Genomic DNA, 16853 nt, shown 5'->3' with positions numbered 1-16853 from the left:
GTAAGGCAAGGATGTGAATTTCCAATATCCTAAAAGCAGAAAGTCTTAATTTCTGATCAAAGGTGTCACAGCTCAAAAATTTGGAAGGCCCGCTTGAAAAATGGAATTTGTGGGACATGAGCAATTCAGCTACACAAGGTCCCAGTTCAACTCTCGGTCTATGGTAAATTTACACAGCTCATCAGGAACAGATAGTCAGAATCATACATCCAACAACTGAAAAGCAAAATTGTAATATATGGGTTGGGTTTCTTGTCTGTACATAAATCTATATTATATCTGAGAAAAGGAGCAATGAAGGATGGGTAGAATTAGAAGTATCCATTTCAAACAAGTGTTTAAGCCAGTATATTTCACTGCTTGGTGTATCCTCATCAGTGAGTTTTATTCATTTGAAGTTTCCATCATAATTGCTTCTATAAACATCTAATTTAGTTGGGTCTGCATGTATCCAAATCAGCATCAAATGTAGAGGTAAGAACAAGCATTTGTAACTATTGCTGGTGTTATGTCCAACATGTGAAAATTGGCCCGACTTCTGTGGGTTCTAAATACATTGGCTAGTTTTTCAGCCCACCAAAATATAACTCGTGACTTCATTAAGATATTTTAAATTAGACATTCTGGTCTTGATTTGACCAGTTGTTTAATTTTTCAGTCATGCAGAAAAATGGCTGTCCAAGTTGTTTAATCCATTAAAGATGTATGATATGTTCTTCCTTAATTACGTTTGGACAATCTAATGTTTTTATAATCTAGTCAAAGGAGTAAGTAGTGATTTTTTTTTCCCCCCAAATCCTTTTCGATTCATTTTTTGTTTGTCAATTCTTTTGGTGACACTGGCTGCAGTTGAATTTACTAATAGAGAACATTATTTTTGTTATTTAATGAATAACTTTTTAATGTGACATTTTCTAATTTCTGAATTTAGAATTATGGTCTGCCTTGAGATGCTTGGCAGTTGTGCCTATGCAACATATAATTCAAATTATAATTTTGTAACTTATTCCTGATTCCTCCTTTCTTTCTTGATCTTGTACCATTGTTGTTGTGGTTTAGCGGTTCCCTGGAAATAAATCATTTGCCAGTCACATGGAGGCTCCAAATCCAGAGCTGGGTGCATTTGCTGACCCAACATTAATTTCTTCATTTTTGGCTATGGCTTTGTCTTGATCATCTAACCCATGCCTTGCAGGAAATATTACTTACCTGGAGAATTGAGTGGTGTGGATACACTGAACCTCTAAATAAATCTGTGGTACTGAGGTGATGCAGTGCTCAGTGATGACATGCTGGCCTTGACTGAGGTAGAACAAAAAGGCTGAGATATCATTCAGCTGAGATCACTGAAGTACCTGAAACTGATCTAAAGAGTTATGGGCGGATTTCTAACGTGTACGGGTACTCATTTTAACTACCTTTTTATCAGGTTTTAAGAATATATTTAATTTTTTCATTTTTATATATTCGTATTTGATAAGTGTATTGGTGCAGTACTGGACAAAATAAAAAGAGAGAGGGTTAACAGGAAGAGGAAATGTTGAGTAATTTTAGCACAAGGTCTGGTAAATATGGGAATGTATGCTTTACAGTTTGAACATTAACCACAAAAATTCACTTAATTTTTTTCAGAAAAACTAGTTCCACCCTGACCTTTTAAGGACAGTTGTGTGAAGTGGGTCTTATTAAACACACACATCTGACTCAGATTATTCAGCAGTTAATGGACCTGTGTAGCTTTTAAATTAACTATTTAGAAGCTTTAAGCAATCACATTTTTAATGTCATTGACTAAGGCAGTATATAGATTGATGTGTCTTTAAGTTTGAATCAAAACTATTAGTATCACATTGGTATCTTATAGATTGTCGAGCAGAAATTAAAGCAGTTAACTTGTGTAAGGCTAAAATTCACCACTTGGACAAGAATTTTGAAATAATTCTTTATTGCTTTAATATGTAAATGTTATTTGCAGCTTGTAGTATGAATGTGGTTCTCATCCTTTGAATTGCACCTATTGAAGTGTTAGTTAAAATTAATAAATAACCACATTAATGTTGAAAACATTAGGGAAGAAAGAAATCTCTTGTTTTTACTGACTGAAGAGATTCTGCATGAACTTAATTTTGATAGTCCCAATTTCCTCAGTGGTTGAAAATCCATAGAATAATTCTCTCAGCTTGGTACAAATTTAGCAATAAGAGCAGAATCTGTGGGAAATGAATTTGGTCATATTACACAAATGAGTTGGTCTAATGAATAACTTAGAGTTATAATTGCTGCCAATTGTGAGGTAAAATTTGAACTCTTAAACTCATCTAGAAATTTAGAAGTATCTGTTACTATAAAGTATTATGCTTCAATTATCTCCAGTTTTATCCTTCAATAATTTTGCTTTGGTGCACTTTTATTTTTGCACAGTATTTAACTTTGTAAAATATTTGAGTATCATATGCTTAGAAAGAGTAAATTAAAAAACGTGTATGCTGAAAATCTAAAATAAAAACAGAACTTGCTCAAAATAGCAAGTCAATCACCACCCATAGGAAGAGAAACAAAGTTACCATTTCAGCCTGAAGATCCTTTGTCAAAACTGGGAAAGAGGAAAAGCAAGTTAGTTTTTAAGTTGTAGAAAGGGTGGGGTAGGGATGGGAAGATGTAGAAACAGGGAATATCTCTGATAGGGTGAGATCAGAGTTGCAGGGTGAAGCAACTGGTTTTCTCTCTTTCCCAGTTTTTGCAAAGGATATTTGAGTCGATGTTAATTTTGTTTCTCTTTCCACAGATGTTGCCTGAGCTGAATTTTTCCAGCATTTTTTTATTTTAGCTGTATTTTTTATTTTACAAATGCAGCAAATCTGCTGGGTTTATCTTACCATATGTTTCTGTTCCATAGCCATGGTCGTCACTGCTCAGGAACTGGAACTCATTAGCTGTTACTCATCCAGGTTACATGGCCTTCTTAACTTATGATGAGGTAAAAGCAAGACTCCAGAAGTTCATCCACAAACCTGGGAGGTAAGGAAATTAAAAGTTAAGTTATTGAGTGGAACACAAGGAATGGCTTCACAACTGGAAAAGAGCAGATGTATCTTGTAATTTCATTTTGTATTCCAGTTTTGGTTAATTTATCCTTTCTGTGCCACAGAGGTTAAACATATTTTAAAATCTGTACTTCACAGATGGTGTTAACAGGTATACTGAGATGGGGCAGGATCCTATTTTGTATATCTTTAGTAAATTAAATACCTCACTCACTATATATCTATATATAGAGAGAGATAGTAAATTTATTGTGTAGAGTTAGTCGATATTGCTCAAATGCCACAGGAATCCCATGTTTCCGAACTGGGGCATTGCTAATTTTGATGGCATCAGACAGAACTCTCAAAAGTTGATTGGGAGAGGCTCTTTGCAGATTGAGGAATGTCTGGCAAGTGGGAGGCTTTTCAAGAGAGGTAGGGTGAGTTCAGGGCTAGCATGTTCCTGTTAGAGTGAAGGGCAAGGTTGGCAGGATGAGGGAACCTTGGTTGACTGGATATTGAGGCTCTGGTCAGGAGAAAGGAGGCATGTCAGGTTTAGGCAGCTGGGATCAAGTGATTAAATTGAGTATAGGGATGTAGGAGTACACTTAAGGAAATAAGGAGAAACAAAGGTGGTCATGAGATATCCATGGCAGGTAAGATAAATGAGAATCCTAGAAGATTTTATAAACTATATTAACAGTAAAAGGGAAGCTAGAGAGAGAGTAGGTCCCCTTAAGGATCAGTGTAGTAATCTATGTGTGGAACCACAGGAAATGGGTGATGTCTTGAAAACTTCTCATCAATATTCACTATGATGAAGGATATGGAAGTTAGTGAGTTCAGGGACAAAACAGTGATATCCTGGACCAAATCAGTATTCTGGAGGAGGTGGTGTTGAAGGTCTTGAAATACATAAAGGTGGACAAATCCCTGGGGCCTGACCAATTGTATCCTAGAATGTTATTGGAAGCAAGGAAGGAGATTGCTGGGACCGTGGCAGAGAATGTTGTATCTTTGTTAGCCATAGGTGAGGTACTGGGAGACTAGAGGATAGCTAATTTTTTGCCCTTATTTAAGAAAGGCAACAGGGGTAAGCCAGAGAACTACAGGTCAATGAGCCTTGCATCAGCAGTGGAAAAGTTATTAGAAGGGACTCTGAGAGTTGGGATTTATTTGCATTTGGAAAGGAAAGAACAGATTAGGGATAGTCACCATGGCTTTGTACTTGGGGAAATCCTGTCTCCTAAATTTGATTGAGCTTTTTGAAGAGGTGACCAAGGAAATTGACTAGAGCAGGTTGGTAGAGGTTGCCTACGTGGTCTTTTGACAAGGTCCAATGTGGTTGGCTGGTCTGAAAGATTAGAACACAAGATCCAGGGTGAGCTAACTAATTGGATACAAAATTGGCTTGGTCATAGTGGAGTGTTGTTTTTCTAGATTGGAGGTCTGTGACTAGTGGCATGCTGGGTTCTCTGCTGTTTGTCGTGTATATTAATGATTTGGATGGTGTAGGTGGCATAATTAGTAAGTTTGCTGATGATACTGACATTGGTGGTATAATGGACAGTGAAGAAGGTTTTCTATAGTTACAATAGGATCTAGATTATCTGGGAAAGTTGGCAAGGGAATGGCAGATGGAATTTAACTCGGACAAGTGCGAAGTGATCCATTTTGGGAAGTTAAACCAGGGTGTGACATGCACAGTGAATGACAGGGCCCTGGCGAGTATTGTTGAACAGAGACTTGAAGTACAAGTACTTAGTTTCCTGAAAGTGACAATACGGATGTGACATGTTTGCCTTCATCAGCTGAGGCACTGAGTACAAGTGGTGGGATGTCATGTTACAGTTGTACAAGACATTGGTTAGGCACACTTGGAGTATTGTGTGCACTTCTGGTTGCCACACTACAGGAAAGACATGATTAAGCTAGAGAGGGTGCCAAAAAGATTCACAAGGATGCTGCCTGGATTGGAGGGCTTGAGTTATAAAGAGAGATTGGATAGGCTTGGTCACTTTTCCCTGAAGCAGAGGCTGAGAGATAACATGATGGAGGTATTGAAAATTATGAGAGGGGAAATAGCCAGAGTTTGTTTCCATGGTAGGAGTGTCTAAAACTAGAGTGCTCAGGTTCAAGGTGAGAGGGAGAAGGTTCAAAGGGGATCTGAGGAATAAATTTTTCACACGGAGTAGTTTGTATCTGGATTGAGCTGTGAGAGGAAGTGGTGGAGGCAGGAACAGTAACAACATTTTAAGAGGCATCTAGACAGGCAAGCAAGTGGAATTAGTGTAGGTAGGTTTGATGCTGGCACAGACATGTTGGGCCGAAGGGCCTGTTTCTATGTTGTACAACTTTGACTCTAAGATGAAGTTTGTTGCACATTCATATAGGGAATCAAAATGTGGATCTTGCAAGAAAATGCGTTATTCAAAATGATATTTGTTGTATAACTCTTGCATTTTGATGTAGTAGGAATCCCATTTGATTGTTGATGTTGAACTCCTGGTACTCTTTTCCCTAATTCCAGAGGATCTTCCTGTGTTAGATCTATCTCTAGTACATAATGGTTCTTGGAGCAGCAATAATCAGTTGTTTGCAGCTAATTATCCAATTAGATTTTGAAATATCTCTGTATTGATGTCCCTAACTGGATGTCAGGAATCCAATGAATTTAATTGTTAGATAATGTCAGATAATATATTCTTCACAAACACTTATGATTTGGGGGACAAACTCAATGTAACTGATGTAATTATTCAGTGTAGGAAGACCTATGCATTTCACTGCCCCTGGGGCTCTTCAGGTTCCACCTACAAAAACAACAACTACTTTATAAATTTTAACAATCAGACAAATTCAGAGGTCCTAGCCAAGCCTATTTCATGCATCTTGCAGCATTTTATGAGCAGGACTAAAGAGAGCTTGCAAACACTGGAAGTGTATAGTTTTTATACCTGAAACTGTGATTTCAATCAGAGTTGTAGAGCTATACAGCACAGAAACAAGCCCTTAGGCCCAATTCGTCCATGTCAACCAAGTTGCCTAACTGAGCTAGTCCCATTTACCTGCGTTTGGCCCGTATCCCTTTTTCCTATCCATGTACCTGTCCCAATGTCATAATTGTACTCGCCTCTACCACTTCCACTGGCAGCTCATTCTGTATCCCTAGCACCCTCTGGAAAAGTTGCCCCTCAGGTCCCCAACTACTGTAGCATCCCCAAGACTACAAGGGTGGTGGATATATGCAAGTACCAACATCTGCAACTTTCTCTCCAGATCACATACCTTTTGGAATTGAAACGGCACTGGCTGTTCCTTCATCCCTGTGTCATACCCGTCCTCTTGTAATTTCCTCCCACTTTTTTCTGCTACTTAAAACCTGTTTATCAGTAATGTTTCTCATGGTTAATTCTCATTCACCATTTCCCTCTCCACATTTGACCTGAGTGTTTCCAACATTTTCTGTTTTTATTTTAGTTTCCAGCACTCACATCTGTTGTTTTTGCTTGAGTTATGGTGGTTTAATTCAGCTAATATGTTGTGTGTTCTGCATTTTTTTTCCCCTTTCAGCTATATATTTCGGTTGAGCTGCACTAGGCTTGGCCAGTGGGCAATTGGCTATGTCACTGCAGATGGCAACATTCTCCAAACCATCCCTCACAACAAGCCCCTCTTCCAGGCGCTCATCGATGGATTCCGTGAGGGCTTGTAAGTTCACAGATCATCCATCTTGCCATGACTGTATAATTGCTATTTGTACAGAACTATCTGCTTCACTTTAGGTTATGCTTTGAACTTTATTTAAATTTAAAGCACTTCAAATCAGCATTCAAGTTGAATGCTTTCATCTTCAACTAATATTCATAGTTTGACCTAAAAGATAATACTGTCTTTGTATAATGAAACTTGAATAGTTAATAAAATTTGAATATCTCAATCAGTTTGAATGGGTATGAACCTCAAAGATCTTTATCATCACTGCTATTTTTAAAATTTCATTAAATTTGAAGAATTGAGGAAAGTGGAAGCTCCAGTGATGTACTCTAGTGTTCTTTGACTATATTCCATGAAAATTTATAATCATTATTTACTTTTCAAGAGTGGAAATCTTGAATTACTGTGTAATCAGAAAGAATTAGTTAATATTACATTGGTGAAGTATTCAAAGGACTCAAGTTGTGTATTTAATTGAACAATTAAACAAAGAAATACTTACATTTATCTAGGACCTTTTGTTTCCCCTTCAGAATATCTTAAAGCAGTTTGCAATGAAGCACTTTTGGAGAGTTTTCATTCTCATAATATAGGACATTTGCTAGCATGTCCAGTATAGATTCATGATCTTGCAGACATGCCATCTGTATGTTTCAGTATCATTTTAATCCTGAAAGGAAATATTCAGTCAATTTTGATTTCTCCTTCCATTAGTTGACATTGCACGTGGTAAGTGCTGCAACACCAATTATAAAAATTGCAATTAAAAGCAGATTGGATTGTTGTACAACTTCAACTTTCAGAGTAATTATTTTCAGTCATTTCCCTTGAGAATCCTTGTCAGGTGAATAATTTGGAAACCCTATCTCTTTTCCTCTCATCCTAATGGAAAACCATGCTGTTGTTCACTCAAAAAATTCAGCTTATTATAACAAAAGTAATATGCTGAAAAGGTAAGTACAAGAAGTGCACAATATAGATTTCTTGGCACAATTTTTGTGAATAGTGGAATCCCTGCTTTCAGATGGTGAGAAGTCTGAACTTGTAATTTCCACGGATCCTTTGAGATACCTCTTAGGATCACATATCTCACTTTGAAACTTATGCTATAAGGTGTAGCTTGCGAGATTTCAATTATTGCCCAATCTAAAATTACAGTAAACTTAAGTGAGCCTTAGGAAAAAGCAAGTCTAAAATTCAGTAATCTTTTGTTGAAATCAAATGAATAAAACGCTGTAGACTTGCATTATTGAAGGTTGTTTATAGTTCAGCATGTTTTCCTTTTGCTCCACTGAATCCACCATGGTTTGAATTCTCTGTCATGCTATTCCCGTTATTCAAATTCGTATATAGTAATAAACTTAATGGTAGAAATCTTACAAGTCTCAAAAATTGTCTGAGAAGATCATTCATGTGTCTTCTTGTCTTTCAATTAATGCCAATCGGCTTTGTTACTGGTGGGTTTGGTGGAGCAGTCAGGATCTCACCGCTAAGTTTGATACTGTTCCTCTGTACCCACACAAAATAAAACTTATAAAGAGCAGAGTCAGTGTGGGTTTATTTTATCACGGACTTTTCTGCCAACCATTTTAGGAAGACTTCTGGGGGGAATGTTTGGTAAAGGTCTTTAAAACATCTATCAGTCTCATTTCTCTGTAATAGATCCAGTTTCTTTTTTTAAAGATGCCAATTAATCCCTCAATTTTCATTCTCTGACACATTTCAACCATTCTGTGCAGGTTGGAAATGGTCCCCAACTTCTGACCTCACTCAAAATATGTTAATTTTGTACTTATATTTATGCAACTCGTAATCCTTCAATCACATCTTCTGCAAATATAGTAATTATTGCTCGTGCTGCTCTCATAAGTTAGCTTTATAAGGGAGTTCAAGGTAAAGAAACCCTTGGCAAAAGAGAGAGCATACAATATTGCAAAAATTAGTGTGAAGCTAAAGGATTGGGAAGCTTTTAAAAACCAACAGAAGGCAACTAAAAAAGCAATAAGGGGAGAAAAGATGAAATATGAAGGTAAGCCAGCCAATAATATAAAAGAGGATACCAAAAGTTTTTTCAGATACGTAAAGAGTGAAAGAGGCAAAAGTGGACATTGGACCACTGGAAAATGATGCTGGAGAGGCAGTAATGGGGATCAAAGAAATGGCAGATGAACTGAATAAGTATTTTGCGTCAGTCTTTACTGTCGAAGATACCAGCAACGTGCCAGAAATTTGAGAGGGTCAGGGTACAGAAGTGAGTGTCGTCACTTTTACTGAGGAGAAGATGCTTGGAAAAGGTGAAAGGTCTGAAGGTGGATAAGTCACCTTGAATGAATGGACTGCACCCCAGGGTTCTGAAAGAGGTAGCTGAAGAGATTGTGGAGGCATTAGTAGTGATCTTTCAAGAATCACTAGAGTCAGAAATGGTTCTGGAAGACTGGAAAATCACAAATGTTACTCCACTCTTTAAGAAAGGAGGGAGGCAAAAGACAGGAAATTATAGGCCAGTTAGCCTGACTTCAGTGGTTGGTAAGATGTTAGAGTCCATTATCAAGGATGAGGTTTCAGGGTACTTGGAAGCGCATGATAAAATAGGCCGAAGTCAGCATGGTTTCCTTAAGGGGAAATCTTGCCTGACAAATCTGTTGGAATTCTCTGAGGAAGTAACAGGCAGGATAGACAAAGGAAAGTCAGTGTATGTTGTTTACTTGGATTTTCAGAAGGCCTTTGACAAGTTGCTGCACATGAAGCTGCTAACCAAGATAGGAGCCCATGGTATCACAGGAAAGGTACTAGCATGGATGAAAGATTGGCTGACTGACAGAAGGCAGAGTGGGAATAAAGGGGGCCTTTTCTGGTTGGCTGCTGGTGACTAGTGATGTTCCCCAAGGGTTGGTGTTGGGTCTGCTACTTCTCACGTTATATGTTAATGATCTGGATGACACAGTTGATGGCTTTGTGGCCAAGTTTGCAGATGGTACAAAGATGGGGGGAGGGACAGGTAGTGTTGAGGAAGCAGAAAGTCTGCAGAAGGACTTGGACAAGTTGGGAGAATGGGTGAAGAAGTGGCAGATGGAATACAGCATAGGGAAGTGTATGGTCATGCACTGTGATAGAAGGAATAAAGGTGTAGGCTATTTCCTAAAAGGGGAGTGAATTCAGAAATCGGAAGTTAACTTGCAGGTTGAGTCAGTAGTAAGGGAGGCAAATGCAATGTTAACATTCATTTTAAGAGGACTAGAATATAAAAGTAAGGATGTAATACAGAGGCTTTATAAGGCCACGTTTGGTCAGATTACATTTGGAGTATTGTGAGCAGTTTTGGGCCCCATATCTAAGGAAGGATGTGCTGGCATTGGAGAGGGTCCAGAGGAGGTTCACAAGAATGATCCTAAGAATGAGAAGGTTAACATATGAGGAGCATTTGATGGCTCTGCGTCTGTACTCACTGGAGTTTAGAAGGATGAGGGGGGATCTCATTGAAACCTACTGCTTTTACAGCGCCAGTGACCTGGGTTCAATTCCGGCCTCTGCCTGTAAGGAGTTTGTACGTTCTCCCCGTGTCTGCGTGGGTTTCCTCCGGGTGCTCCAGTTTCCTCCCACATTCCAAAGATGTATGGGTTAGGAAGTTGTGGGCATGCTATGTTGGTGCCAGAAGAGTGGTGACACTTGCGGGCTGCCCCCAGAACACTCTATGGAAAAGATGCATTTCACTGTGTGTTTCGATGTACATGTGACAAATAAAGATATCTTATTGAAAGGCCTGGATAGAGTGGATGTGGAGAGGATGCTTCCAGTAGTGGAAGAGTCTAGGACCAGGGGGCACAGCTTCAGAATAGAAGGATGTTCCTTTAGAACAGAGATGAGGAGGGATTTCTTCAGCTAGAGGGTGGTGAATCTATAGAATTCATTGCCACTGATGGCTGTGGAGGCCAAGTCATTGTGCATATTTAAAGTGGAGGTTGATAAGTTCTCAATTAGTAAGGGCATCAAAGGTTATGGGGAGAAGGCAGGAGAATGGGGTTGAGAAGGAAAAATAAATCAGCCATGATTGAATGGCGGAGCAGACTCGATGGGCCGAATGGCCGAATTCTGCTCCTGTGTCTTATGGTCTTATAAGCTTGGAACAATTCTATTTACTTCTCTGAACCCTTTCTCATATTTCAAAATACTTTTAGAAGTAGGATACATAATCCATCATCATCCAGCTACTATTCACAATCTGACTAAAATAAAGGCTTAAACCACAATAAAATTTAAATCTTATTTTTTATTGAGTCTTCCAATTTGACTCCCATTAAAAGAGCAATTAAACCAGAATGGTGAATTGGTGATTCCCTAGAGTGGGGGAGTACCATATTAGTAATTCAAAAATGCATGTGAAAGATATTGTTTGTACAGTATTCAGAGAAAACGTTTCACCTGCATGTTTTTATTTGCTCTTTTTCTTAGTTACCTGTTTCCTGATGGACGCAGTCAGAATCCAGATCTGACTGGTCTGTGTGAACCAACGCCACATGACCATATCAAAGTGACACAGGTATGGTATGGAAGCTATTTACTGCTCTGTCTGAGGAGCTCAGTGCTGCTTTTGACAAAATTTTTTTTTTGCTGTCTCATGTTACCCATTCTTTGGTTCATGTTTAAGCAAAATGAGTTGAAAAGCATTTATAATTTAGTCTGTTTTTCATGGTGTTTTAGGCACACTGATGGTTCAAATCTCTCTACATTTCCATTTGTTTTGGTTGGTTGCTGTGACTAATTCCAGATAATGTGTTTCTAGGTGTCCCCTCTAGAGCTTTGCTTGAGTATTTTTAGTCTACTGTGCTACTTTTTTTTCCCTAGCAGTCTACCAATTCTTTGCTTAAACCATGGTTTGGTATCTTAAGCCAATGATCTGCTTCTGTTTGCCAGTTTGGTTCATGTTAGCTGCTTAGGTTATTTCTGTTTGAAGAGAGCATGTTGCTCACATCACTGCTTGTCAATCAATGGAAATATGTTTATATTATTTAATTATTGCTCATTCACTATTTCAAGCTCATTTGCTTTTGAAATTATTCCTTTTTGACTGCTGTCTTACTGTGGAAATGCTGAATGAGTTTAGTTGCAATTAACTTTGCATTTAGAAGAGCTTGGAGCATATTGAGGACACTGAGCTTAAATCTTTTGATGTTCAGGATTTGTTAAAATCAGTTCCTTCACAGAAAGGCTTCCAGATGCAAATTGCCATGATTACTACCTTGAACTTTTGTAGAGCAGGGAAGGAGAGAAGAAAGATGGGCAGAAAATAGACTTCATTTGAAATAGATTATTTGTCCAAAGATGGAGATCCAACCAAAAAAATAATACAGGCACTGTTGAAGTGTCAAGTATCAAAACTTTGTACATCAATGCAGTTTTTGACGTAATTTCCTTTGTTGAACTTATGTTCTTGTAATTGCATTGTATGTAATTAAAGTATTTTCACAACAGTAATTTAATACTTGCAAATTTCTTCAAGCATTTTGAATTAGGTTTAAATAAGGTAATGACTAACCCAGGGAGATTTCTTAGCTATGCTTGCTCTCATTTTTATATTTGTAATACAGTATCAGCACAAGCTGCCAAGACTTTTGGCATTGCTTTTACCAGCATTTATTTGTACAGAATGTTTATGCAAATTCAGTAAAACACTGATAATCCAGCTCTCTCAGGACTTTGATGCCAGATTGGCAGATTTTCTGGACTGTAGGATATTACACTTAATACACCAACACACTTTTAATTCACAGTAGCATAATTTTTCAGTCAACCAGGTGAGTTTAAAGGATATGCAGGAAACAAAACCCAGTGAGTTTAAAAGGAATGTGAGAATGGGACCCCATTGAATATAAAGACATCATGGAAACAGGGCTCCAGTGAGTTCAAAGATACCGTGGGAACAGGCCCCTGGTGGATTTAAAGGGAGTACAGGGAAACAGGCCCCCAGTGAATTTAAAAGGTGCATGGGGTTGGAGCTACATTGACTTTATTGCTGATGCGGTTCAGGAAATGGAGCCCTGGTGAGTTTAAAAGGAGCAAAGGAAATGGAGCCCTGATGGGTTTAAAGGAAGTTTGGGCACAGTACCCTATTGGGTTTGAAAGGGACCCCAGTGAGTTTGAAAGGGATTTGGAAGGGAGATCCTGCTAGGTTTGAAAGGGGTGTGGGAACCAGAAGCATGTGAACTGATTGCTGACATTAGGAAAGCAGATTATTGGAGTTTTACTGTGTATTAGAGAAGGGGAGCTTGAGAAGCCCTGATCAAATTGTGTAGACTTTTAGAACTTAATTTTCTGAAAATGAGTGTGAATACTATTTATGATTCACCTTAATCTCCTTCATCTATGTGGCTGACAATTTTCTAGAATATATTATCAATATTTTCTCTGTACAATAACGGTATCAAAAAAGGATGCAATAATATTAAATGTCCTGAATTTGTGGTTCATTTGTATGTCCTTGCACAGATACTGCAACTTTTGAAAATATTTTGTCTTCTAATGCCTGTGCAGTAATTGCTGGTATGTCCATGGCACCACCATGGTTCCTTGCATTAATCATTCTTATACCATATCTAACAAAGGCATTCAATTGTATCTCTTTTCCACAGCCCCGAGTGCAGTTGATACACTGGGGTGTATCATGATGATGCCTGTGCAACATCAAGTACTGGATGAGATGAAATGACACTTCCCACAGCTCAATGATGGAAAATTTAAATCAAATTTAAAGCCAGAATTTGTTGCTGGCAGTGATTTTGTCGTCCTTGGCTACTCTCTTTGGATAATCCTGGTGGTACACAATTATTGCAGTCTTTTCACTTTAGCCAAAGTTACCACCATCTACATTCAAATATTGTCTGCTACTATGGCACATTACCACCTGCACCTTAAGGATCAATTTCTCTCTTCTTTTTGCTGGCCATACTGTCTCTATTCCAGTAAAACCCTAACTTCATTCTGGATAAGCATATTCATTATTCCCAATCTCACCCAGTCCTCCAGGAAATCAAGGGTCAAGTTTAACCCATCTTCTAGAAATCATCTGCAACCATATTTTGCAGAAAGGCATACTCTAAGATAATTCTTCAATGGTGTAGATTGATCATTTTGGTGTTGACTCTTATTCCTGGAAACATTGTTCCTAAGTCATTTCACTTTGCTACTTTCTTATTAAAAGCCTCTTTAAAATCTGTCTCCTCTTCAGATTATCTCTTATCCATTTAACTTTTTGCAATTGACCTACATTATTCAGCTTCTTTGGGAATGAGGATTACTGTTCAGAAATACACCTGTTACAAGCTGGAAATAGGCAATTTGAACTAAATGTAGAACCATGATGTGCAAATTGTAACATTTCCCACATTACTCTTTCAACTGCGCTTCAAATTGGTTATGAGGTATATGTGCTAACAAATAGTTCTAATTGTATTTCCTCACTCTGTTACTTACATTCTTTCAACTACTTTTCTTTTACCACTTATTTAATACAATTTCATTCCACCTTTTAATGTAAATTCCACAATTTCAGTTATGTTAGGTTTTTATCATATCATTTAATGTTGTTTGTAAAGTCGCTTGTTGTAAACCCCAGGATTTAGAAGGACCAGAAGGGTTTGCTTGTGTTTACTCTGTTGCATCCTTTTTAAAAAAAAATTAAATACTTTTAAGATACTGTCCTGTAATCCATAACATGATGAAAAAGAACCTATTTTGCAGCCCCATTTTTGTATTTCCTCATATCCAGCTTATCGTAGTGATTCTATACTCTATCTTTTCCATATGGTGGAGTTCTAACAGTGTGTACAATTGATCTCATTTTGTAGGTTATATATAGTTTATTAGCAACTCAGTTTTATATCCTGTACCTTTTATGATTACACCTAAAATATCGTTAACACTTTTATAGCTTTGATGCCATACACATCAAATAAATCTGTATGTGCAAAACGCTCTGCTTTTCCACAGGATCTACTGTACCTCCATATGGTACAAGTACTATTGTCTCTATCTAAAGCACATTTGCATTCCATCTGCCAATAATTAGTTCTTTCCTGTTCCTATCAATATTCCTTTGCCACTTAGTTTACCCATCGCTTAGTTTGTAGCAGTCTGGATCACAGGACTGGTATCAACTCCCACTCTAGTGAATTAAGCATAAATATCATGGCTAATATTTTTGTGTGGTACTGAGGGAGTACTGCACCGTTTAGAGGTGCAGTCTTTTGGCTGTGATGTTAAGCCAGAACCTTAACTGCTTATTAAGCTGCCTGTTTCCATTGAATGATTTGAAAAAGAATGTTAGAACTATTCCTGGTAAATGGATAATTTTTATTTCTCTATTAAACTAACCAAAAATACAGATTCTCTAGTCATTACCACGATGCTCTTTGCAGAACCATGATGTGCAAATTGTACCATTTTCCACATTACTGGACCAACTACACTTCAAATTGGTTGTGATGTCCTGAGGTCAAGATAAGCACAATAGAAATACAAGGCTTTTCTTTTTCTAAACTGTTAAATATGCTTCACATCATATGTAAATCTCAAATTCCAGTTCCACTTTCAAAAGCATTGATATACATGGTGAGTGTAGGTCGTGCAGTATGGAACTAAGCATATTGGACACTGCTACCCTCTTTCACCTACTCTAAAACACTGTAATTGAGAGTTGCCTCTGAAATATGATAGTAATGCATTCAAATGATTTGACATTGGTGAATGCAAATTACTGCCTAATTTTGAGGGATAGATGTTTATAAATTACTTGAACTTCAAATCAGATGACTCATTAATTAGATTACTATCTTGCAATTATTTACAATTACTCCCACATATCCAATAATTAAAATGAGCTTGTAGTGTTAGAAGTAGTCTAAGACAGTTAAAGCGTGCACTCTTTCATGATAGATGCATTTCCTGGGTTAAGTGCAGTTCCAGTTGTTCTTCCTCCCCAACCCCCCCCCCCCCCCCACACACACACACACACACACACACACACCCCGTATTTGTATTTGTGCTTAATTTCTTAATTTTCTGATGCTTCACATTGACATTTTCTAGCAGCAAAAAGATGAAATGTAAAAAAAATTCTGAGAACAAAATATTCACAGCACCACCAAACTTGTAGAAGGGTATTGTTAGAGAGGTGATCCCGAAATACTGAGTTAGCTCAGTTGCCTGGTTGGTGAAGAAAGTGCTGTTTAGATCCAAGTTGAGTATGATTATTATTAACCTCCATTCCCAAACTGGGAAGAGGATAAAATAGGCAGAATTTCCATGTCTAATCAGTGTTCACCAGCCCTCTGGGGAATATGTATGATCATTGGCGGTGGGTAACTTTTCCTCCATCGTTGCCTAACCTCAACATGCAGCCTTGGATGTGAAGACTAAGCACTTACGCAAAAGGTATCGGAGGGTGGTTGACATTCATAGAACTTCATCAAAAGTGGGTGGGTGTCTTAAGGGGAGAAGGGGGAAGAACAAATAATGGAATAATTGCAGTATTGAATTTCAACACCAATTTTCATGTTTTCTCCTCTGCAGGAGCAATATGAACTGTACTGTGAGATGGGCTCCACCTTTCAGCTCTGCAAGATCTGTGCAGAAAATGACAAGGATGTGAAAATTGAACCCTGTGGTCACCTAATGTGTACCTCCTGTCTTACAGCCTGGCAGGTAAGAGGGAATGTGATTGAAGAGTTATTTATTCATGGGTTATGGCAGTTTTTCTTTGCAGGTGTTCTGCTGTCACTGCCACTTTCTTCTTACTGTGTAGGTAGGTTATAATAACACTGAATACAGAAAGGATGTACATTGTAAACCTCAGTGAAAATCCATCTGTGTCATCAACAAATTGTGACTCTCAAATAGTTAGAAAATCACTTAATAAAGAATTGAAGTATTTTGGTTAAAATCCTCCATCCTGAACATTCATTTCCTCCATTACCAGCAGAAGGTGGCTGTAATGTGCACCATCTGGAAAATGCACCATAGCGACTAATCATAGAAATTTATCTTAGTGAAAAATGAGCAGCATTGGATCAACTGTCAGTTATATGCAGGGCTCAGTATTTAATTCTATTGATTGCTCTT

General features: G+C 37.9%; 1 protein-coding gene across 1 annotated transcript in view; it reads left to right on the top strand.

Annotated features, from left to right (window-relative positions):
* The window catches only part of cbl (Cbl proto-oncogene, E3 ubiquitin protein ligase), a 140456-nt gene that overhangs the window by 90744 nt on the left and 32859 nt on the right, over positions 1 to 16853 (top strand). Inside the window, exons 5-8 of the mRNA XM_052039784.1 lie at positions 2897 to 3018; positions 6597 to 6734; positions 11190 to 11277; positions 16305 to 16436. Of these exons, the coding sequence (XP_051895744.1) occupies positions 2897 to 3018; positions 6597 to 6734; positions 11190 to 11277; positions 16305 to 16436 (480 nt within the window). The remainder of the gene's footprint in view (positions 1 to 2896; positions 3019 to 6596; positions 6735 to 11189; positions 11278 to 16304; positions 16437 to 16853) is intronic.

Source organism: Pristis pectinata, chromosome 27, assembly GCF_009764475.1.
Source record: "Pristis pectinata isolate sPriPec2 chromosome 27, sPriPec2.1.pri, whole genome shotgun sequence".
Lineage (NCBI taxonomy): Eukaryota > Metazoa > Chordata > Chondrichthyes > Rhinopristiformes > Pristidae > Pristis > Pristis pectinata.
The sequence above is the reverse complement of the archived record's forward strand: the minus strand, read 5'-3'. Positions and strand labels throughout refer to the sequence as shown.